The sequence below is a fragment of the Heteronotia binoei genome, chromosome 4 (assembly GCF_032191835.1).
Source record: "Heteronotia binoei isolate CCM8104 ecotype False Entrance Well chromosome 4, APGP_CSIRO_Hbin_v1, whole genome shotgun sequence".
Classification (NCBI taxonomy): Eukaryota; Metazoa; Chordata; class Lepidosauria; order Squamata; family Gekkonidae; genus Heteronotia; species Heteronotia binoei.
Genome location: NC_083226.1, coordinates 118,908,232 through 118,932,154, shown reverse-complemented (window position 1 = coordinate 118,932,154; position 23,923 = coordinate 118,908,232). Strand labels below are relative to the sequence as shown.

Genomic DNA, 23,923 nt, shown 5'->3' with positions numbered 1-23,923 from the left:
AGTAGCACTGTCTTCCTGCCAGTTCAAAATATTGCATGAAGTTTAATTCAGTCTGTTCTAATCAAACATTAACCTGTGAATACTGTCACTTAAATGAAATTCGGTAAGGTCGCTACAATTGACTGGAAGACAAAGGTTTTTATGTATAACCGGTACTACCCTGGCAAAGGACTTATGAGACTATGCATTTTATTTTCTTTAATATGTATAAACTTGCTAAAGAATATTCTCACCAGAAGTTTAGAAAATACTAAAGCACAGGTTTTCAAACTTTAGCAATCCAAGGACTTCCATTTTGATTTTGAAATAGTATAGACCACCAAGATTCCTCATTGTCCCTCATCACAGCCTATTATACACTAGATAGCCCCTTTGCACCAGAACTGGAAGCAAAGAAGTTAACTTCTACCTGTTTCTTCCTCCTCTTCTTTGTCCCCACCTACTGCTTGTTTGAATAGTCAGCAGAGTGTGTCCTGATTAGCAACTTCCCATCCCTTTTCAAAGTATATGCAGCAAGCCATGAATGGCCCATGGAGACTCTCATCCTCTTGCGACACCAAGGACTTTTAGAAGAAATTGAAAGCTATGGTTGCTGCCTGACTGCCACCACTGACTTCTGCAGTGGATGGTGTCCTAAAGGCAAATAGGTACTCTTACAACTGTTCCAATGAGAGTCTGACATCCCCTGTGTACCCTGACAAGCCACCAGGAGTCCCCAGGTGAACTAAAGAATCTGATGCCAAGCTACAAAAAAGCTATGTGCATTTTGCAGTTCAGTTTTAATATTTCCTTACAGCATGTTGGGCAACAAAAAGCATGAGCATTCATGCTTCCTCTTTGCATGTTTCCTGAGTAATGTTGCTAAGTGAACACCTGTGCAAGTTCCAAATGTGCATGGAGCTCACAGATAGGGAATCAACAAGAATTTTGACAACAAAAGGATGAACATACAAATATGGGTCGCCTCAGATTATTCCGTCGATGTGTGTTTCTCAAGGTCGTGGGGGTCTTTGAGATGGCAGGTGATTGCTGGATGGTTACATCTAATTTTTACTTGATCAGCATACAGGCTTATTCTCCTGGTGTCTTGATTCAGTCAAGATTTCTAAAGGTCATCCTCAGAGAAAATTATACTCTGGAATTGTCTCCATATTGAAGTAGCAGCTACATTTATTTTTTATTCTACATATTCCTTGAGTAGTAGTTAAAGTTTAAATTTTGGGAGCAAACATCAAAGATGCCTACCAAATTATATATAAACTGTGGGATCACCCACTGGTTTGGTTTATGGTTTGCCTGGCAGTTGTGATCAGCAAAGTCAAATACTGCCACAAAATGCTTGCTTGTATTTGAAAGGCTTGCAAAGATCAGATTTGTTTTTTTTTTTAATTACATATGACTGCACTGCTACACTGCATTCCTGTTTGCAGCATTCTTTAAGTGCACAAAACATGAGCACTTCACTGTTAGTGAATCATGTTTGTAAATATGTTCCTTCTTCCTGCCTGACTTGGTAATTGTTACTAGCAAAAGCAGACATGCTGGCCAGATCTGAATTGCACATGTGCATTTCACACTGCCTTATGGGAACTTTAGGTCTTTTTCTCCAACATATGTCCACTAAACAATTCTTGTTAAAACCTGAATGACTAACAAGATGCCTCAAGACTGCATGGTATTTTATTGTATTCTTGACCCATCAATCACACATAACTCAGTGTTTGTGAACATAAAAGGCAAGCTCTAAAGATTGGGAATAATTCGCACATGAACATTCTCTTAATCTCTCAAAGGAGCTGTAGTCCTCCCTCTCAGCAAAGATTACCTTCGTATGATTCTCATTCTGAGTAATGAAAAATGGTCATGTGATTGGCTGCCTTCATGCACTCATGACTGTTAGATGAAGCAACTTATGCAGGGAAGTCTACAGACTTGGCTGCTGTGCCACATTCCTGATATAAACCTCTACATTCTTGATAATGACACATCCATTAACTTTGAAGAAGGCAGAGATAATGTCAGGCAAAACCATGGAGAGCTCAGAAGGCAACTACAAGATGCTCTGCATCTGGCTATCATACAGTGAGATATAAGCGCAGTAGCAAATGAAGTTTTGACTATCAAAAGCTTATATCCCCCATATCTTGTTAGCCTCTAAGATGCAACTGTTTTAGCAGATCAAAATGACTTTTGAAACAGGGTATCATACAGTACCAAAATGGATAATGCTTATATTTGAGGAGTTGTCCATCATTGCTTTTACCTCCTAGGCAAACCACTTACATGAATTTTTAGGTTCACCTTTGTGTCTATGGCACACACAGCTGGATTATGTTGGCCCTATATCTTTCAGGTTCTGCTGCATGTCTGCTATACTCTGCCCTGAGTTCCACCCACTCATGCATGGGAATATATGTTTTATCTGTGAAATACTGTAAGTATGACACATGAAAATTAAGTCATATTTTGTCTCGGTACTCATCACTTTGCAGTTGTATTCACTCTTATCACTAACTTGTTGCCTGAATATCCAGTGCAAACACACTTTTTCACAGTACCCTTGGGATTTTCAAGAGGAATTTCATTTTACAGGTTCATGAGAGAGACACCATTTAAATAACTATAGCAGCAACATCAATATAAAGCCCTTCCTAACCTCCTTTTTAAAAGTTCTGTCTCAGTGAAAACATTTGTGCTAAGAAGATACCTTAAAAATACTTACTGTATCATGTTGTCTATTATCCTTCCCTGATACGATCAGAAAATAATTCCACACCAACAGCAACAGCAAGCTCAGAGGAATCATGTAGAGTTCAAAATTCCAAGTCACAAATAGAAAGAGCTAAAACCCATGGAGAAAGAAAGAGATGTCATTAACATCAGCACTCCATTGACCAAACTAGTGATTGCAAAGTACAGAGCACCACAATTTAAATGTAGAAATTATCTACAGTATGTCACAGAAGTGAGTACACCCCTCACATTTCATAAATATTTTAAGTATATCTTTTCATGTGACAACACTGAAGAAATGACACTTGGATACAATGTAAAGTAGTGAGTCTACAGCTTGTATAACAGTGTAAATGTGCTGTCCCCCTTAAAATTACGCAACACACACCGACTAATGTCTAAACTGCGGGCAACAAAAGTGAGTACACCCCTAAGTGATAATGTCCAAATGGGGCCCAAAGGGTCAATATTTTGTGTGGCCACCATTATTTTCCAGCACTGCCTTAACCCTCTTGGACATAGAGTTCACCAGGGCTTCACAGGTTGCCACTGGAGTCCTCTTCCACTCCTCCATGACGTCACGTAGCTGGTGGATGTTAGAGACCTTGCGCACCTCAACCTTCCGTTTCAGGATGCCCCACAGATGCTCAATAGGGTTTAGGTTTGGAGACATGTTTGGCCAGTCCATCACCCTTACCCTCAGCTTCTTTAGCAAGGCAGTGGTCGTTTTGGAGGTGGGCTTGGGGTCGTTATCATGTTGGAATTCTGCCCTGCGGCCCAGTCTCCAAAGGGAGGGGATCATGCTCTGCTTCAGTATGTCACAGTACATGCTGGCATTCATGGTTCCCCCAATGAACTGTAGCTCCCCAGTGCTGACAGCACTTATGCAGCCCCAAACCATGACATTCCCCCACCATGCTTGACTGTAGGCAAGACACACTTGTCTTTGTATTCCTCACCTGGTTGCTGCCACACATGCTTGACACCATCTGAACCAAATAAGTTTATCTTGGTCTCATTGGACCACAGCACATTGTTCCAGAAATCTATATCCTTAGTCTGCTTTTCTGCAGCAAACCGTTTGCGGGCTTTCTTGTGCATCATCTTTAAAAGAGACTTCCTTCTGAGATGACAGCCCTGCAGACCAATTTGATGCAGTGTGGTGTATCGTCTGAGCACTGACAGGCTGATCGCCCACCCCTTCAACCTCTGTAGCAATGCTGGCAGCACTCATACGTCTATTTCCCAAAGCCACCTCTGGATATGACGCCGAGCATGGGCACTCAACTTCTTTGGTTGACCATGGCGAGGTCTCTTCTGAGTGGAACCTGTCCTGTTAAACCGCTGTATGGTCTTGGCCACCGTGCTGCAGCTCAGTTTCAGGGTCTTGGCACTCTTCTAGGCCATCTTTATGCAGAGCAACAATTCATTTTTTCAGATCCTCAGAGAGTTCATTGCCATGAGGTGCCATGTGGAACTTCCAGTGACCAGTATGAGGGAGTGAGAGCGATAACCTCCTCCCCCTTCACACCTGATACCTTGCACCACTAACGAGTCACATGACACCAGGGAGGGAAAATGGCTACTTGGGTCCCATTTGGACATTAACACTTAAGGGTGTACTCACTTTTGTTGCCAGCAGTTTAGACATTAATGGGTGTGTGTTGCATAATTTTGAGGGGACAGCACATTAACACTGTTATACAAGCTGTAGACTCACTACATTGTATCCAAGTGTCATTTCTTCAGTGTTGTCACATGAAAAGATATACTTAAATATTTACATAGATCCAAGCGGGCAGCCATGTTGGTCTGAAGCAGTTGAACAAAGCAGGAGTCAAGTTGCACCTTTAAGACCAATTTTTATTTAGAACTTAAATACGTTCTAAATAAAAATTGGTTGGTCTTAAAGGTGCAACTTGACTCCTGCTTTGTTAAATATTTACAAAATGTGAGGGGGGGTGTACTCACTTCTGTGACATACTGTAACTCTCTCCAGGCCTGTTGACAGAAAATTTTGGGTGGAGGGGCCTGGAAGATAAAAAATTTGGTGGGGGGCCAGGGGACTTGGCTGCTTCTTCCCTCCATCAGTCAGCCTGCCTGACCCCAGCTCTCTCTCTTGCTGTTTCTCTTGCTCTCCCCATTGTTCTCTCGCTCTCCCCCTAGTTTCTCACTCTTCCCTTGTTCTCTCTCTCGCTGTCACTCTCTTGCTTCCTCCCCCTTGCTCTCTCACTCTCCCCATTGCTCACTCTCCCCCTCTTGCTGTCGCTTGCTCTTTCTCTCTTCCCATATCCGGAGCTGCTAGGAAGGGGCGTGAACTAAAGCCCCTCCCACACATAGCCAGATTCTGTCCCAGGCCTCTCCTGCAGGGGAGGGGGGCAACTTACTGTGCAAGAGAGAAAGGGCACCTGCATCCTGTGCTCTGCGGGGCTGCCACTGGAGGTTCTCCCACCCGGAGCGCCATTTCCTCAGTTTGTGGGGGAAGAGCAGGTGAGTGAGAGAAGCCTAACAAGGGGGCAGGGTAGGCACGTGTTGGAGCGAGAGCAGAGAAGGCTGGCTGGAAACTTTTGTTACTCCTCTCAGAGGGAAGCATTAGTAGTAGTAGTAGCCTTAACAGCAGGAGCTTCTCCGAGATGCTGTTGCCATTCCGGTAAAATCACAGGACTGTGAGCGAGTCCCTTCCCAGCTTGTTTCTGGCTGGATTGGGCTGCTGGGCTTCAAAGGCAAGGCCCTCTGTTCTTCCCCACATGCTCTCTTTCTCTCCCTCCCAATGGAGGGGCCCCACAGAGTGAAGGGGGGTTTCAACAGAGTGGCCAGCCCCCCCAGATCCCCCCCCGGTGGCTACAGGCCTGCTTTTCTCTCTCACACACATAAACATTGTTAAAATGTTGTTAAAACATTTTAATGATCAAACATTGTTAAAATGTACTACAAAGGGGGTAGCCAACAGTAGCTCTCCAGATGTTTTTTGCCTACAACTCCCATCAGCCCCAGCTATTGACCATACTGGTTGGGGCTGATGGGAGTTGTAGGCAAAAAACATCTGGAGAGCTACCATTGGCCACCCCTGTACTATTCTCAGAGCAATCCAGATAAAATTCTGAGAGCAATTCAATCAATTTGATCCAAATGTATTTTATAATCCGCTTTAACATTCTACTGACACTTCCATTACCTCAGATATTTCATTAAACTTTTACATGATATAAATACCCAAGATTTTCCAATAAGCTATAGAAGAGAAGATGCATGTCTGAAGAGTATATTGCTTCCCCATACAAATTGCTGGTGATTAAGGACCTTAATGGTTCTGGTCTATTTATTTAAGAAGAGATTGGATTCATTCAGAGTCTGAGTGGCTTACAGTCTCCTTCCCATTCTCTCCCCACAAAAGACACCCCGTGAGGTAGGTGTGGCTGAGAGAGCTCTAAAAAACCGCTCTTGAGAGAACAGCTCTGAGAGAACAGTGACTGATCTAAGGTCACCTAGCAGCTGCAGGAGTAGGGAATCAAACCCAGTTCTCCTGATTAGAGTCCACTGCTCTTAAATGTTACACCAAACTGGCTCTCCTTATGCACTGGGAGGTCATGGTTAACAAGTCACAGTTATATTATAAAGTATTTTTCTTAATTTAATATTTGATCTTGAGTCCCCTACAGAATCTTTTTATCCTGCATAGGCACAAAGAAAAAAAATCTTTGTGCCCATATAGGATATGGGAGGCACAGGGATCATGCCATCTATGTAACCCAAATGCATACTGGTCCCAGAAGTATCTGGAAAGAAATCAGGTTAGTCTATAAATTGGACCCATTTAACATGTACAACTGATATTACGAAGTAACTGTCATATTAAAATTGCAGGCAAATATTTCATATGGCTGACATGGACTGAATCTGCTATTATTTCATTAACACAGATGTAAAAAAATGATTAACCAATTAAACCTTAGAGACTTAAAATTGGAATATGATCAACCCCCCAAGTCATTGGTAGTATCTGCAACTAACCTGTTGCCTTCATATCAAATTTGGCCCAGATACACTTGCAGCTTCAGACCTACCTGACTTATTGCTTTTTATGTATATCTAATCTTTACATCCCTATCTGAAATCTGACCACTAACCCATAATTAAAGATCCATGGAAGAACTGGAATATGGAAGCCAATATCCAAATTCAGATATCAATACAGCAAGAAATACTATACAATATTAAACTTTTTTCAACTTTAGATTACAATTAATACAACACAAAAATTTCCCCTGCAATTATTGGACACCTCGTAGATTCTTAAATTGGGGGTTACTGGAGTCAGGTAAGTGCTGGAAGTGTAAGCTGCCCACAGCAAATAACATGCAACATATGTTATTGATATATCCTATTATCACACCATTTTTGTTGAAAATGAATAGACAAATAATTTTATATTACAACATTCACTAGATAATAGCCCAGAAAGCAATATTAAGGGTACATTCTTTCTTCCTGGACCCTCTCTAAATAACAAAGCCTCTGGAATTTACAAGCCTTGATGACAGCTAAATAAATAATTCTTCAAAAGTAGAAAACAATGACTATACTACATATTAAAATATGGGTTTCAGCTATGTTAGACTTTGTAATCATATAGTTGCCTTTAATAAATAAGAAATAAATGTGAAATATTATGACATTGATCTGAATCTATGGATTTATTCGGATATTGGCATGTGCGTAGATTGGGCTACATATATTATGGGATTAGTTGACTGCTTCGTGGCTGAACAGGAATTTTTTGAGGATTGCCTCTGGCTATGACACACACCTTTTTTCACCAGCTTCATAGATTGATAGGGTCCTATAAAAGAGCCCTGTGGCACAGAGTGGTAACAGTACTGCAGTCCTAAGCTCTGCTCACGACCTGAGTTCCATCCTGGTGGAAGCTGGGTTCAGGAAGCTGGCTCGAGGTCGACTCAGCCTTCCATCCTTCTGAGGTTGGTAAAATGAGTACCCAGCTTGCTGGGGGGAAAGTGTAGATGACTGTGAAAGGCAATGGCAAACCACCACGTAAAAAGTCTGCTGTGAAAACGTTGTGAAAGCAATGTCACCCCAGAGTCAGAAACAACTGGTGCTTGCACAGGGGACTACCTTTACCTACCTTTATAGAAGGGAGAGATATGAAGCCAGCAGTAGACCTGGCCAAATTAAGAACTAGGTTAAATTAATTCCAAGTTTTAGTAGTCCACTTGATGCCAGCAGCTTGACCAGAGCTAGGGGTTGCTTATTTGAAAATAAGTAAGTAAAATTAGGGTTTGTAGAGTCTTTCGGGATCAAGTGCCGTGTTCTACTGGAGAAAGTTTTCCTTCCAGACTTTCTCCAGTAGAACACGGCACTTGATCCCTAAAGACTCTACAAACCCTAATGATGTTACCAGCTGTGAAAACCTGAAATCTTTGATAAGTAAAAACTTGTATCTTTGTCTGGCTATTTATAAAAATGTTTAAAAATTTTTTAAAAGAAAATGACAGGGGTGGGAAACCTTGGCAAGCACCTGGAGGCATCTATTATTGAAGGGAATTCACCTAAGCCACTTGCTGTGCAGTCAGTGGGGACAGGAAGGGTGCTCACTTGGTGCCGAGAAGCATTCAGCTGAACCCCAGATTTTGTAGGGCCCTGAAAGATGTTGGTTGGGCTCAACCGCCCTCAGCACAATTCTGGCAAGATGTGTGTGTGTATAAAACTAAGGTGCCCCAAAGTTCTTCTTGCCATTCATATTTGTTAAAATAAATATTTAAAATGGCAGCATTAATACCCTTTAAAAGGAAAAAAATATTCTAGGCTCCCTAGAAGGTAAGTACAATTAGATGATGCTCATTTAGTGTGCTCCAACTACCCAACTGTCCTTTGAAATTACTAAAAATAAATGTACTTTGTTTTCCTATGCAAAGCTGCAAAGATGACACTACCACCTCTAACACATTTATTTTGGCAGGTTTGTCAGCACCGACAAAGCCTGGCATTTCAATATCTAAAAGTTTTGCAGAATTGCTTGTTTGAATTTAAATTTTGATTTTGTTGCTCCCCCTTTCCCACTTACAATCTTGTACTGACATTACACATCATTTTATAGAAGTTCAAGATGAAACTGGTGTGACTTTGCTTTGAAAATATTGACAATTCCAGAATACAAGCCACAGAGTCTATAGATACAAGCATCACATTAACAGGCCATGAATTACTGATGAAAAATTCATGCCTCTGTAATAACTTTCATATTGGTTGAAGTCAGATACAACTGAAAACAGCATATTTAACAGAGAAATCTGCAAATATTCACATAACAGTGATAATCTCTTTGAGACAGTCTCTTCTCCCCGCCACCCAACCCAAGAGTGTAGGATGCTTAGTATGAAGTAGGTCTGGTAGAAAAGTCTGAAGCCAAAATGCATGAGGCAGTTCTCCTTCTGACTTTGCCTGAATCACATTCTTAAATAATCTGCATAAGGAAGTGGACAGAATAGTTGTGGTTACACAACTTTTACAGTAGTGAGAGCCTAGAAAGAAGAGTCTGTCCTGCATAAAAAGAAATACAACAACCAAAGGAACAAGACGGTAGGTGAGATTAAATATTTGGGAAGTTAATACCTTAGCTCTTCTTTCCTTGCTTCAATTTCAGAAAAATATTGTCACCAAATGTATGTCTCTTAATACAATTCATAACAAGTAAAAAAAAATGTAACAAAATTCTAATCCTTTAATGAAAGCATGAATTTAAAGGACTGCCTACTCTCTCACAAACCTATCTGACCACCATGGTAATCTACTGAGGCGCTGTTTCAGTTCCCCCCATTTTCTTACATTAGACAGGTACCAACCCAGAAGAAGACCTTCTCAGTCATGACACCAACAGAACAATCCTTAACAGAGTTACACTCTTCTAAGTCCATTGACTTGAATGAAGAAGGGTGTAACTCTGTTTAGGATTTCACTGCAAAACTCTAGGCCTCTCTCCCTGGAGTGACTCTCCTGTCCCTTTCTGTTGTCATCTTCCATCAGTGGGTGAAGACTTTTTGTTCATTTGGCATTCCCTCAGTGATCCCTCCTTCCTGTCCTAGATTTTAATTGTTGTTTTTATAGTACGTATCTTATTGTACTGTACGTGTATTTTTACTTTTGTCTGGCTTTTAATGGTTTCAAAGATGTGCTTTATTATGTATATTTTTAATCTATCAGCTGCCTTGGTGGTCCTAACCAGAATAGAAACACACGGTATATACTTTGTAAAAATATATATGATGAAATAAATAAAAATGAAATAAATCTAAATACCACTCTTCCCAAAAAGAATGTTTACAAAAGAAGTCCTCAAACATTCACTACCACAACTTTAAAAAAAAACCTAATAAACTATTTGTACAGGTACTATTTTCCTGATATACAAAGTGTGAAATGATCAGTTTAAAAGATCTACTCACAACATCCAGCAGCTCTGTCAAATACTGTGAGAAGATTAATAATGGTTAGGGTTGCCAATCCCCAGGTGGGGGCAGGGGGTTTGGAGGCCCTCCCCCCGCTTCAGGGTCATCAGAAAGCAGGGGGAGGGGAAGGAAATGTCTGCTGGGAACTCTATTATTCCCTATGGAGATTTATTCCCATAGAAAATCATGGAGAATTGATCCGTGGGTATCTGGGGCTCTGTGGGGGGGGCCTGTTTTTTGGGGTATAGGCACCAAATTTTCAGTATAGCATCTAGTGCCTCTCCCCAAAATATTCTCCGCGTTTCAAAACGATTGGACCAGGGGGTCCAATTCTATGAGCCCCAAAAGAAGGTGCCCCTATCCTTCATGATTTCCTATGGACAGAAGAAATTGAAAAGGTGTGCCGTCCCTTTAAATGTGATGGTCAGAACTCCCTTTGGAGTTCAATTATGCTTGTCACAGCCTTGATCTTGGCTCCACCCCTAATGTCTCCTGGCTCCACCCCCAAAGTCCCCAGCTATTTCTTGAATTGGACTTGGCAACCCTAATAATGGTATGTGTCAAGAAATGACCAGAAGGGCTACAGTCACATGATATGCAGATGAGAACCTAGACCAGGGGTCCTTAAACTACGGCCCGCGGGCCAGATGCGGCCCGCTGAGGACGTTGATGCGGCCCGCCGGGTTATGGCAAAATCAGACCGGAAGTGACGTTTGACCTAAACTTGTGTTAGCGACGTACGCTTCCGGCACTGGGCTGAGGCGGCGGAGACAGAGTGTGAGGTGATACCGAGGTGAGGTGAGTTCCCAGGCCGGGGTGTGTGGTGTGGGGAAGGGAGAGAGATGCAGAAGACGGAGAACTGACGGCCCGCGGCCTTGTACAGTAACGGCAGTCCGGCCCTCCAACAGTCTGAGGGACAGTGAACTGGCCCCCTATTTAAAAAGTTTGAGGAACCTTGACCTAGACCATATCCAAATGGAGCAACTTCAAAGAGTTTTGCCAGATGCTGTCTTGAAACAATATGTAAATATTCACAATTGATAAAGCTGTGTCTTTAAGCAGTTCATCTCTGTTCCTCCATAAAGATTTTAGCCAAGTAGGGCAAAAATAATGCAGTCAATAAAACAATGTTATTCTGGAATGCAGTTCAACATTTACTCACTCAGATTTTCGTAACAGAATTAAGAGGAAGTTACATTTTTTTTTCATGCTAGAAATATACTAGTATCATATAGCAACCAACTAGATCAAAGAATGCCTAGGATTAAGGCTATTAGGTTCATTGAAGGTTCAGTGCTTATCTCTTTTTAGTACTCTATTTTCTGCAACAGAAGTACCAATTGTTTCTTGGTCTTAGCCATTTAACCTAGCACACCATTCTGCACATTATTTTCTAAGTGAACAAATTTACTCTTATTGCCCACCTTTAATGTATTTTTAACTTTATTTTATCTGTGCTTTTAAGCCAAGTTATAGTTTCAATGCAGTGCTGATGTGGGGGCTAATCACAGTCTAAAAGACACAAGTCATTATGTAACTCAATTATACCCTTATTAAGCCTTTTAAGTACTTTCTCACTGTCCATGCCTTTAAGGTTGAAGATCAATTCCATTCTGTGCCTCTTAAAGTTCCTTAACACTTGTCGAACCCAATTACAATAGTAAACATACGATTTAATTTTAAACTGTTTTGCTACAAAGATTATCACTACTTAGGCTTTTTTTTCCAACTAGTCTTTATTGTACTGGGGATATTTTTGCATGTAGGAATGTATACTTTATGATTTCAAATTTTATGACAAAAAGCTAACTTTTACAGAAAAAAAATTAAGCACTATAGTTCTGAACATAGATCTGAATAGTTTATCAACCAGATTTCAGATCCATAGTGGCTATTCTTCAACCAGATTCTCCTAGTTCTGAGGGCTTATTTGAGCATTCTGTTTCAAATCCATGGACTTTGCTTTTATTTTCATTCAAAACTGCTTTAAACAAATTCTCTGCAGCACTGTTAACTTATGCCCGATGGAAAAATACTGGCTTGGATCCAAACCATGGGTGGTACTGCTCATGGAACATGGCTTTGTTGCTTGCTTGTAATCTTCCCAGAAATTGATTCCACAGACATAAAATGGGATTGCAATATGAAAGAAGAATTGTACAAATAGTGTCAGCTTTCCATCGACAAGATATTGAATCTATGCTATCATACTCTCTTGAGACTGATCTGCTTAGGTATACAGATGTTAGACCAACTAGACAAACTTTTTATCTATTAAATCTTCTATATACTCAAAAAATGTCAGGGGCTGCATTAGTGGCAAGTGAACAAAGAATATTAGTCTAGCAATTTGTTGTTTCAACCAAGAATTGAAGATAGATAAACTGAGTAATCTCATGATATGCGAGTATGCAGACAGAAGGCCCGGCCCTTCCCAGCCAAGCCGGCATTGCCGGCATTCAGGCTGGGGGCCGTCTTTGCCCCCTCGGAAGGAGGGAGCAACAGAACGCTCGGCCCGGTACATCCGGGTCTGTTTCTGGGCGTGGCGTCAGGGCTATATAAGCCCCGCCCCGAGCTCCTCAGTTCCTTTTGGGCTCTCTGCCCGCCCACCCTCCCTTGGCAGTACAGTTTTCAACCGGTCGTCTTGTTAGGGGCCAGGTAGGAATTTTTTCATCTTCACATAATTGGCCCATGTGGTGTTGTTTTTCACCTACCTTGTACTGCCTTGTAGCGTTAGGTGTTAGCAGTAGGAGTTTTAGTTCGGTCGCAGGCTGGAGGATGTTTTGGCCACAGTGTTTTCAGGGGAGCACCTATGGCCTAGCACCAGTGGTGCGGGTGGTCTGTATGAACCGCAGATGGGCTACACGGCTCAGTGCGGGGAATGCAGATCACGGAGAGCCTCACCTGGGCGGATCTTTCCATGGGGGATTGATGCTAGCCCAGGTGGAGAATGGCTGGGGCCTGGCCGCTCAGCTACAACCCGAATACGGCGGGCTTGTGCTGGGGGCAGGGTGGCTCGCCCTTTGGACAAGGCGGGATCAGGGGGTGACCCCAGGGCTTGTCCCGTTCAGGTCCCATCCCTGCCAGTTATAGGTTGATTAATTATTTCATAAAGCGGCCCGGTTTTTATACCCAACACTTTGTGTCTGTCTCTTCATTCCGACTGGGGGGGGGGGGCAAATGTATGCCTTTGCATTCTATGGGCATGACAATTCAAGAATATCACCTTTCAGTTTACTGTTTGATCCTAATTTCTATATCTGCCTACCTGACATTGCAACATATGCTTGAACGTATTCTTTACAATAATAAAGCAAAATGAGAATACTTTTATATGTTACATACACAGAGATTATTAAACTATTTCACTTGAAAATACATCGGCATATTATTTGCAATCATTCTTGTGCAGCTTCTTCTACCATCACTTCTGTGTAAAAATCATGTGGTACAACTTGGGGTGCATTTGCTACAACTCTTAGATGTTCAGCTTTGGGGTTGGTGTATAGTACTGCAGAATATGGTGCTTTAGTGTGGCTCAACAGCTCCCATGTTCACAAAGTTGATGTCCAACTCAACACAACAATGAGAACCATGAGTAGGTGTATTACTTTGTGAGCTACTGGCATTAAAGTTGTGAGCTACTGCATAAATTAATGTGTCTCCCACTAGCCCAGTGCTTGGCTCTCATGGGGACAACTAAATGAGTTGTGCACCCCTGGGAAACAGCCAGTTGCCAACTGCTTGCCTTCCCTCCCTGCTGGGTCTCTTTTAAAATAGCATGAAATAGTGGGGGTTTATGTGGTACAGAAAACCACTTCCAGAATCAAACATTTAAAATAAAATGTTTACAAGTATACTTTTAGCACCACATCAGATTGAAGCAAGGAAGAACAAAAGAAATTGGTAAAACACAAATCCTCTGTCCCTCTCTCTAACACTAGATGTTAAAATCTAACACTAACTAGATGTTAAAATTAGGACAGACTCTTCATCCTAGGTAAAGTACGGCTCCCTACTGAGTCTTCATTACCTCAAGGGTTAGTCCAGCCCTCTAGGCTAGCTGCATGGTCCAAAACGGAGGCCTGCTCTTAACCTCAGACAAGAGGTCTGTTCAGCTCAGCCGCCCAAGAAGAGACTGCCTTCCCCTTGCAAGGTGGTTTTAACAAACCTGTGCCTCTTCCTCCTTGACTGTGATAGCCAAGCAGGAGTCAAGTTGCACCTTTAAGACCAACCAATTTTTATTTAGAACGTAATTATTTCATGTGCTCTTAAGCACGCTTCATCAGTGCTGGATTCCTCGTCTGATGAAGTGTCCTTAAGAGCACACGAAAGCTTACGTTCTAAATAAAAATTGGTTGGTCTTAAAGGTGCAACTTGACTCCTGCTTTGTTCAACAGCTTCAGACCAACACGGCCGCCCGCTTGGATCTGTGATAGCCAAGGTCAAGGTTTCTTTTCCTGTTGTCTCCAGGAAGCCCCCTCCTGTAACTTGTCCAGCAAGAAGTCCTCCAAGCCTCCCTGATTGCAGAAGATAGGTGAATTGGCCCATCCCTTTGTTTCTAGCAAGACCCATTAACAGTTGTTAAGAGATGCAACTGGAAGGTCATGGTCTTCTTCCTTCCCAGTCTGTAGAAAAAAAAAACCTTTTAAAATGACAACTTGCTGCTTGTCAGCCTCTCTCCTAAGGTTGCCAAATCTAATTCAGAAAATATCTGGGGACTTTGGGGGTGGAGCCAGGGGACTTTGGGGCGGAGCCAGACATTCCCATTTCCAAAATAAATGCATAAAAATACAGTAGTGCAGTTCACCTGAATAGTCATCATTTCCTCATCCTCCAATAGCTGCAATTCTAGTAAATGAAAATGTAAGCACACAAAAAGCCAAAATGCACAATTTGCAAGCTCACATTTTTGTGATCTCCCTGGGACTTTACTCACAGAACTGCTGTTCTCCAGGCAAACACAGGCAAATAAAAAGGAAGAGAGGTGGAGTTTTCCTCCATCCCATAAACAGGCTCCTATACAAAGACTCTGAAAACAATGCAAAACAAGCACAGAAACAGACACACACTATTACTGCCTCCCCCACAAAGACTTCTGAAAAGTTAAAAACTGTCTCTCTCTCTCTCTCACTGGGTCTGGTTCCTCCACAACAACATCTGAAAATTACAGGGGCTATGCTGCTCTCTCTCTCTCTCTCACACACACACACACATACTTACACAGACACTTACTTGCTCTGAAACAAAAGCAAAACAAACGGAGTGACTGTTCCCAGAGGCTGCTGCTGACCCTTCCCTATGGAGTACTTCCTGCTCAGCTTTAAAGGCGCGCATGCACACACATTTTAAAACCAGACTTGTTTCTAAACCTGCGGGAGATCTAGAGGTACTGGTGGCTGTGGCAGCAGGTCTTTCCCCCACTGGCCAGCTGGCTGGTGGTGGGGGGAAGCCTGTAAAACTAGGGGATCCCCAGCTGGGAACTGGGGATTGGGAAACCTACTCCCTCCAGGAGAAAATGCATTTCTCCACAGAGAGAGACCTTGCACTCATCCAGAATCTTCCTCTATGAGCCTAATGACTGGCTGAAGAGGGTGAGGAGGACAATGGCCCACATTTTTATAAAATACAGCCTATGCTGGTAGGTCATGGTCCTTACCCCTATCCTATCTCCCTGCTCCTATCTGTGTTACCTGCTGTGCCTGATGCTACACCTAGGCAGAAGTGTGCTGCTTGCTATGAACTGAATTTGCTAAAGATATGCAAAGTTAAGATCTACACTGCTAAAACTTGTAAGTATATCTAGAGAATTTTTTTAAAAAACTTGGAACTGCCACTAGAAGTATATTGTTTTTAAAATCTTTTTCTTTTACTTAGAAAAATTCTATTTTACACTAAGGGGTGGTAGTAGTGAATCATCAGGCCACACCCAAGATAAACATAGCTATGTTTCCTCAGAGAGGCTTGTTTAAGGGTCTCAAGTCAGAGGCATGGGAACAAAGATCAAGACGGGGTTAGCCCCGACAGCCAAGACCCACAATTTGAGAACCACGGATCTAAATGGATTCAAATTATTCTTCATAATGAATGCAACAATGTAAAGAAATCTTTAAAAATAACTTGTCTTAGCAGTCTTCCCTGTGAAATAACACTGTGGTTGGTGTGTCTGTGACTGGGAATAGACTGAGGACTAGCAGAAACAAATATATGCATGGATGTTATTTCAGATTTAGTAACAAGCAACATTTCACCATCACATTTGTATTAATAAGGCTCATACTAGCAGATGGGTAAAGAATAGATCTAAAGTGTGACTGAACAAGCCTTTTTATCTTTCAGTAACCTATGCATACAAGACCAATACCATCAACATTCATGTAGTGGCATACCTTAGCAGTGGCTTCCAACCATGTTATAATTATGCTTCTCCATGTATTCTGTTGTCAGTACCTCTGTTAAGCTCATCCAAGCATAACATGTTCAATATCTTCCTCTCCCAACAGTTTTTAACCACAGCTCTCTCACAGTTCTTCTTAGCTGCTGCAAAGACCCTCTATTAATTGAAAACTAAGAGCTCAAAGCCAGGAGGGTAGGAGAGATATGTGTCTGCTCAGAGGACCACTTGAACATCAGCAAGTTAAAAGTACTGCAACCATGTTCTTACCTTTGTGGCTTTCCTATAAGGAAACACTGGGAGGATTAACCTAGCAAGGAAATGGGCATGAGGATCTCAGGAAAAGAAACTATGCAGTACTGTCTGATTTACTTCTGTGTCTTGTCTTGAATTCATATTCAAATAATAATAGTTTAGATGGTAGCAACCAAGTTGTACCTTTACAGGTATCTTACAACAAAACATTGTCACCATTTTATCTTGCCCTTCTTCCAAGGAGCTCAGAGCTGCATACATGATTCTTACTTCCTGTTTTATCCTAACAAACTTATTAGATAGGCTAGGCTGAGAGACTCAGGCAGACAAGCCAAGCTAATGTCCCCCAGTAAGGTTTCCAGATGAGTGACACTTTTGACTGTTATCTTTGCCCTTACCTCTCAAAGATAGCCAATGAAACCTCTTCTGTTCACATGGGTATAGATTCTAATAAGACAAACAATCTCAAATGAAATAGAACAAGTGCTCTTTGAACTTTCTATACTTCATAAATACAAAGATGATGACCTTTTCTAAATTGTTTACATTATTAGAATGGAAATGACTGAGCTCTTCTAATGTTGAACAATACAAGATATTCTCTCACCCTCAGCAGAAGGGGGAAAAATAGAGTGTGAGAGGCCAGGGCTATACTAGATGTCCACAGGGAAGCGTGGCCATAGAAATGTGATTTGAGTGACCATAGGGTTCTCAAGTGGAGAAGGGACGGATGAACTTCACAGCTGGAGCCTCCTCCTGATTCCCAACCGGAGGTGGGCTCTAGGCATCAGATGTGGAGGAGATAGCATTGTGCTCACCCAGGATTAAAGGATTACTGAAGGAGGATAGGAAAATGGCTGAGAAGCTAAATGAATTTTTTGCCTCCGTCTTCACTGTGGAAGATGAGAAGTGTTTGCCTGCTCTGGAACCACTTCTATTGGAAGGGGTGTTGAAAGACCTGAGTCAGATTGAGGTGACAAGAGAGGAGGTCCTACAACTGATGGACGAATTAAAAACTAATAAGTCACCAGGTCCGGATGGCATACATCCAAGAGTTCTGAAAGATCTAAAAGTTGAACTTGCGGATCTCCTGACAAAAATATGTAATCTTTCATTGAAATCTGCCTCTGTTCCTGAGGACTGGAAGGTAGCAAATGTCACCCCCATCTTTAAAAAGGATTCCTTAGAAGATCCGGGTAACTACAGGCCAGTCAGTCTGACTTCAATACCGGGAAAGTTGGTAGAAACCATTATTAAGGACAGAATGAGTAGGCACATTGATGAACACGAGTTATTGAGGAAGACTCAGCATGGGTTCTATAAGGGAAGATCTTGTCTCACTAACCTGTTACATTTCTTTGAGGGGGTGAACAAACGTGTGGACAAAGGAGACCCGATAGATATTGTTTACCTTAACTTCCAGAAAGCTTTTGATGAAGTTCCTCATCAAAGATTCCTTAGTAAGCTCGAGAGTCATGGAGTAAAAGGACAGGTCCTCTTGTGGATCAAAAACTGGCTAATTAATAGGAAGCAGAGAGTGAGTATAAATGGGCAGTCTTCGCAGTGGAGGACGGTAAGCAGTGGAATGCCGCAGGGCTCAGTACTGAGTCCCATGCTCTTTAACTTGTTCATAAATGATTTGGAGTTGGGAGTGAGCAGTGAAGTGGCCAAGTTTGCAGATGACACTAAATTGTTCAGGGTGGTAAGAACCAGAGAGGATTGTGAACTCCAAAGGGATCTGTTGAGGCTGGGTGAGTGGGCGTCAACATGGCAGATGAGCTTCAATGTGGCCAAGTGCAAAGTAATGCACATTGGGGCCAAGAATCCCAGCTACAAATACAAGTTGATGGGGTGTGAACTGGCAGAGACTGACCAGGAGAGAGATCTTGGGGACGTGGTAGATAACTCACTGAAAATGTCAAGACAGTGTGCAATTGCAATAAAAAAGGCCAACGCCATGCTGGGTATTAATAGGAAGGGAATTGAAAACAAATCAGCCAGTATCATAATGCCCCTGTATAAATCGATGGTGCGGTCTCATTTGGAATACTGTGTGCAATTCTGGTCACCGCACCTCAAAAAGGATATTATAGCATTGGAAAAAGTGCAGAAAAGGGCAACTAGAATGATTACAGGTTTGGAACACTTTCCCTATGAAGAAAGGTTAAAACGCTTGGGGCACTTTAGCTTGGAGAAACGTCGACTGTGGGGTGACATGATAGAGGTTTACAAGATTATGCATGGGATGGAGAAGGTAGAGAAAGAAGTACTTTTCTCCCTTTCTCACAATACAAGAACTCGTGGGCATTCAATGAAATTGCTGAGTAGTCGGGTTAGAACGGATAAAAGGAGGTATTTCTTCACCCAAAGGGTGATTAACATGTGGAATTCACTGCCACAGGAAGTGGTGGCGGTTACAAGCATAGCCAGCTTCAAGAGGGGGTTAGATAAAAATATGGAGCAGAGGTCCATCAGTGGCTATTAGCCACAGTGTGTATATATATGTGTAGATATATTTTTGGCCACTGTGTGATACAGAGTGTTGGACTGGATGGGCCATTGGCCTGATCCAATATGGCTTCTCTTATGTTCTTATCTTCCTCCTCCCATCAACATGCTCTGTGCTTGTCCCTTCTGCCTTCTTTCCATGCCAACTCTGAGTTAGAAGCTGCCCCAATCTCCTCAGCCAAAGGCCAAGAGGGTTTAAATAGGTTCTTGAAGGCCTTTGGATGCTCCACCCCTTATTTCTTAGGCTAACTGGCCCCTGAAGGCTTTTCTCACCTTCCTTCAGCCAGGACCAGGGCTGGATTAACAATTAGACCAAGCAGGCACTGGCCTATGGGCCCCCACTGTAAGAAAAAGCCCCCTACTTTTCATACACATGGACATCATGATCACCAGTATGGTTGCCAGGGTGCCTGGAGTTTTCACTTGCACAAATCTGCTCTAAGAAGTGGACTTTGCCCACGGTTTCTAAGGCTTATGTGGATTTTATAAGTCTCAGCTTTGCAGCAGCATTCTACATCTCTGGATAGATGTTAGCCAGAACTACAGACGAGCTTCCAGCTGCTCCTTGCATGCCCAGTCTTGGCCACTGCAGTGGAAGAAGCCACGCCGCCATGAACTGTACAGGCAAACAGTTTCCAGCCTGTTTCCATGAACCAAAGGCTAACACCACCAGAATCCATCTTCAATCAATCAATCAATCAATCAATCAATCAATCAACATTTTATTTATATCCCACCCTCCCCGCCGAGGCAGGCTCAGGGCGGCTAACAACATCAATACAATAGGTTATACAATAAGTATTTAAAATCAGTATTTAGCTTTAAAACAGTCTAATTTAAATTTAAAATTTAAAATTAACATTCTGGTGCTATTTCCAATAAGCATGATGGCGGAAATCACTTAGGCGAGTCCCTCTGTCATTTAATCAGCAAAGGCCATCCCCAAAAGGATTGTCTTGCAGGCCCTGCAGAACTGTTCAAGGTTCTGCAGGGCCCGCACTTCTTCTGGGAGCTGGTTCCATAGGTGTGGAGCTACTACAGAGAAGGCCCGCATACGAGTACTCTGCAGTTTTGCCTCCTTCGGCCTGGGGATGGTCAGTTGCTCCTTCCCTGCTGACCTCAGTGCTCTCTGGGGTTCATATAGGGAAAGACGGTCCCTCAGGTAGGCAGGTCCTCAGCCATATAGGGCTTTAAAGGTAATAACCAGCACTTTGTAATGAATCCAGTATGTAACTGGCAACCAGTGCAGTTCGCGCAGCCCTGGCTGTATGTGCTCCCACTTCGGGAGCCCCAGTAGCAGCCTAGCCGCCGCGTTCTGCACCAGCTGCAGCCTCCGGGTCCGGCACAGAGGCAGCCCCATGTAGAGGGCATTACAGTAATCCAATCTCGAGGTGACCGTTGCATGAATCACTGTTGCTAGGTCCCGACGCTCTAGGAAGGGGGCCAACTGCCTTGCCCGTTTTAGATGAAAGAATGCCGACTTGGCAGTGGCTGCTATCTGAGCCTCCATTGATAATGAAGGCTCCAGTAGAACTCCCAAGCTCCTGACCCGGTGCGCCGCTTTCAGCGGCACCCCGTTAAAAACCGGGAGAGGTATTTCCCTCCCCAGAGCGCCCTGACCCAAGCAAACGACCTCTGTCTTCGTCGGATTCAACTTCAACTTCAACCCACTCAATCTTGTTTTCGTGACTCTATATCCAACAGCTGTTCCTCCCCCCCAGTTTTCGCCCTGCTTGCAGCCCTCAGAGCCTGCATGGGCAGCAAGCAACTGAGCCATTCTTTGCCCAACTTGCCTGGTGTGGCTGCTGCTGGCATGGTTGCCAAGTTTGCCTCTCTCTGTCCTTCCCCCACAACTTTGTCAAAGGGGCTTTTGAGAAAGTGACTGCAGGCTGCAGTGGGGGCTGCGGGTGGCAGGGCGGATGGTCCAACTCTGAGATAATTTGCAAGGCCCACCCCCCTGAGATTTTGACTGCCTAGGGGCCTCCATAGGGTTTAATCTGGCACTGGCCAGGACCCCACCCCCTCACCGCCAGTCAACTCCCTGGCTGAACTGAGCCCTCACTGTAGCCTTCCAGTGCATTCTTGCCATATAAATGGGCCACAGGGGCATGACTGACATACACTCTTTGAACCAAACCACAGCAGGCCAGCTGAACTGCAAAAATGTTGCCAGCCTCCAGCTGTTGTCATACTGCATCTCTGTTGCTCTGGGATGACCCACTAGACCATCTGAGGTAGTCCACCACAGAAACCTCTCCATGGTTAGTGGGAATATCAACTGGGAATAGGCAGAACACTCTGTTCCCAGACAGAGGTAACTCAACATCCTGGTTCAAATACAATTGGACAACTACTTTAAGGGATAATTCTAAGCTAGGGTATAAAACTGCCATATCTCTATGAAGGTTCAGAGAATGAGAATCATAGTATAATTCCCTCAGTTCACTGACTCAGTACTGGTTTTCACAATGTGGAATTATAAACTACTTGTTTCCATTGGTTCAATAGGTTTTAACATCATTGTCAGTAACACAAAAGAATGTTTGCTGAAGTACTGGATGCCTCAAAGGAGGAAACATATTAATTAGCTCTTTAAGAAAATAGGTAGACACATTTTGAGTGAGCTGAATTCCCCTTCACTGATACATGGAACGCTGGCAAATGAATCCTAATTGAAGTTGTGACTAAACCAGAGCCTTTCTAAAGTAGAAAGTACTCTAATTACAGTTCTCTGGATGGACTCCTTTCTGCAATACTCTTGTAACAAATCTCTTCACTTGTAAGAATATGACTTCCTAGCTGACAGTTTTTTGTTTCTACTTAAGAACATGAGGAGTTATATTGGATCAGACCACTAGCATGTCTAGTCTAGCATGCCATTTCACACCAATACTCTCTTTTCTCAATGACTTAGAAAACATGTCCCTCAATGGTAAATGTGCCATGCTATTGGTAGAGATAGCAGTTCAACACCGCAGTAACATTTGAGGTGTGAAAAATGCTCTGCTTGGGGCAGCTGAAGAAAATATCCTAAGCTCTCTGTCAAGGCCCCATCTGTAAACAGGCATAAGATATTTGTTTAACACTGCTCACTCATGATTTCACACAGGAAAACAGCCCAGGCAAATTGCTAGAACATTCTCTACATCTACAAGATGAACTGCCCTGAATTGGATGGCCGAGTCCACTCTGATCTCATCAGAAGCTCAGCAGTTCAGCCCTAGTTAGTATGTAGATCGGAGACTATTAAGGAAGTCCAGGTGTTATGCAGAGTCAGGCAATGGCAAACTACCTCTGTTCATCTCTTGATTTGAAAATCCTATGGGCGTTGCCATAAGTCTGCTGTGACTTGACAGCTCTTTCCACCACCATCAGATGCCTGAACTCCCTAACACAAATATCAGACCTTGTAGAGTTTTCAAGGAAAGAAATGTTCAGCAGTGTTTTGCCATCTTTATGGCAACTTTGGACTTCCTTGGTGGTCTCCTCTCCAAGTATTAATGAGGGCCAACCCTGCTTAGCTGCCATGATCTAATGAGATCCAGCTAGCCTGGGCTAACCATGTCAGGGCCCTGTACCCCCTTTCCCCCATTTACTTAGGAAATATGTTTCAGTATTATTATCTGTTACAACTTGTATAACATCCCTTTGCAATACTTTTGTGAAAGACCTCAGGACATTCTTTTATCCCTGGTACACAAATACAGAACGCTCTATCCTCCACTGATCCACTACCAATCATTTTTTGGCCCACTCAATGAACACCCAACCTTCCATGAAAGCCTTTGATATCACAGCAATTTCTGGGCTCACAATTTCAAATGATACCCCTGATAGTCTGGCCTTTCCCCCATCATTCAAGTAACTGTACTAATGCCCTGGGGAAGCTCAAACCTCCTCTAATTCTCTCATAGGACTGAACACCTTATAAATCAATTCTGGTAGAGTCTTCTTTTTGTCAGTGGAATTTTTGGATTTATAGAGGCCAGCAAATCTAACAGTCTCTCAATACTGCAAGAGATTGAGCCAACTTTTCTAGAATTTTGTTACTAACAGAATATCTTTTATTCACTGGGGGAAATGCCTAATAATTTTGCTCCAAATCCAAAACAGCTCCTCTCCTTCAATTTGCATGGAGGCCTAGTCATTGTATGTTACTTAAAACAACCAATTCATAGAACTTCCTATAACTATACTGTGATCAGCCAAATATATATACATATATATAGCCATACATTTTGTGAACACTCTCAAGATATGAATAACCCGAATGGCAGGACTTTACATTGGAGGGAACTCTCCACATTGAAGTCAAAGAAATTTTCAGCAAAGAAGATTTATTGGAACACAAAAATAAGCTCTTTTTGACCCCAGTGCAACAAACCACGAATATTTTACTAACAGTAGAATTTCTTTCAAATAAACCATTCTGAATTTTATAGGTTTTTATACTTTTAAGACAGTAAAGGTAGTCCCCTGTGCAAGTACCAGTCATTTCTGACTCTGGGGTGATGTTGCTTTCACGTTATCATGGCAGACTTTTACAGGGTGGTTTGCCATTGCCTTCCACAGT

General features: G+C 42.7%; 1 protein-coding gene across 4 annotated transcripts in view; it reads right to left on the bottom strand.

The window, feature by feature from the left end:
• Window positions 1-23,923, bottom strand: part of MCTP1 (multiple C2 and transmembrane domain containing 1) — a 457,667-nt gene that overhangs the window by 114,754 nt on the left and 318,990 nt on the right. For all 4 annotated transcript variants that reach the window (XM_060235683.1, XM_060235684.1, XM_060235686.1 and 1 more), the window contains one exon: window positions 2,723-2,842. In XM_060235683.1, the coding sequence (XP_060091666.1) occupies window positions 2,723-2,842 (120 nt within the window). The remainder of the gene's footprint in view (window positions 1-2,722; window positions 2,843-23,923) is intronic.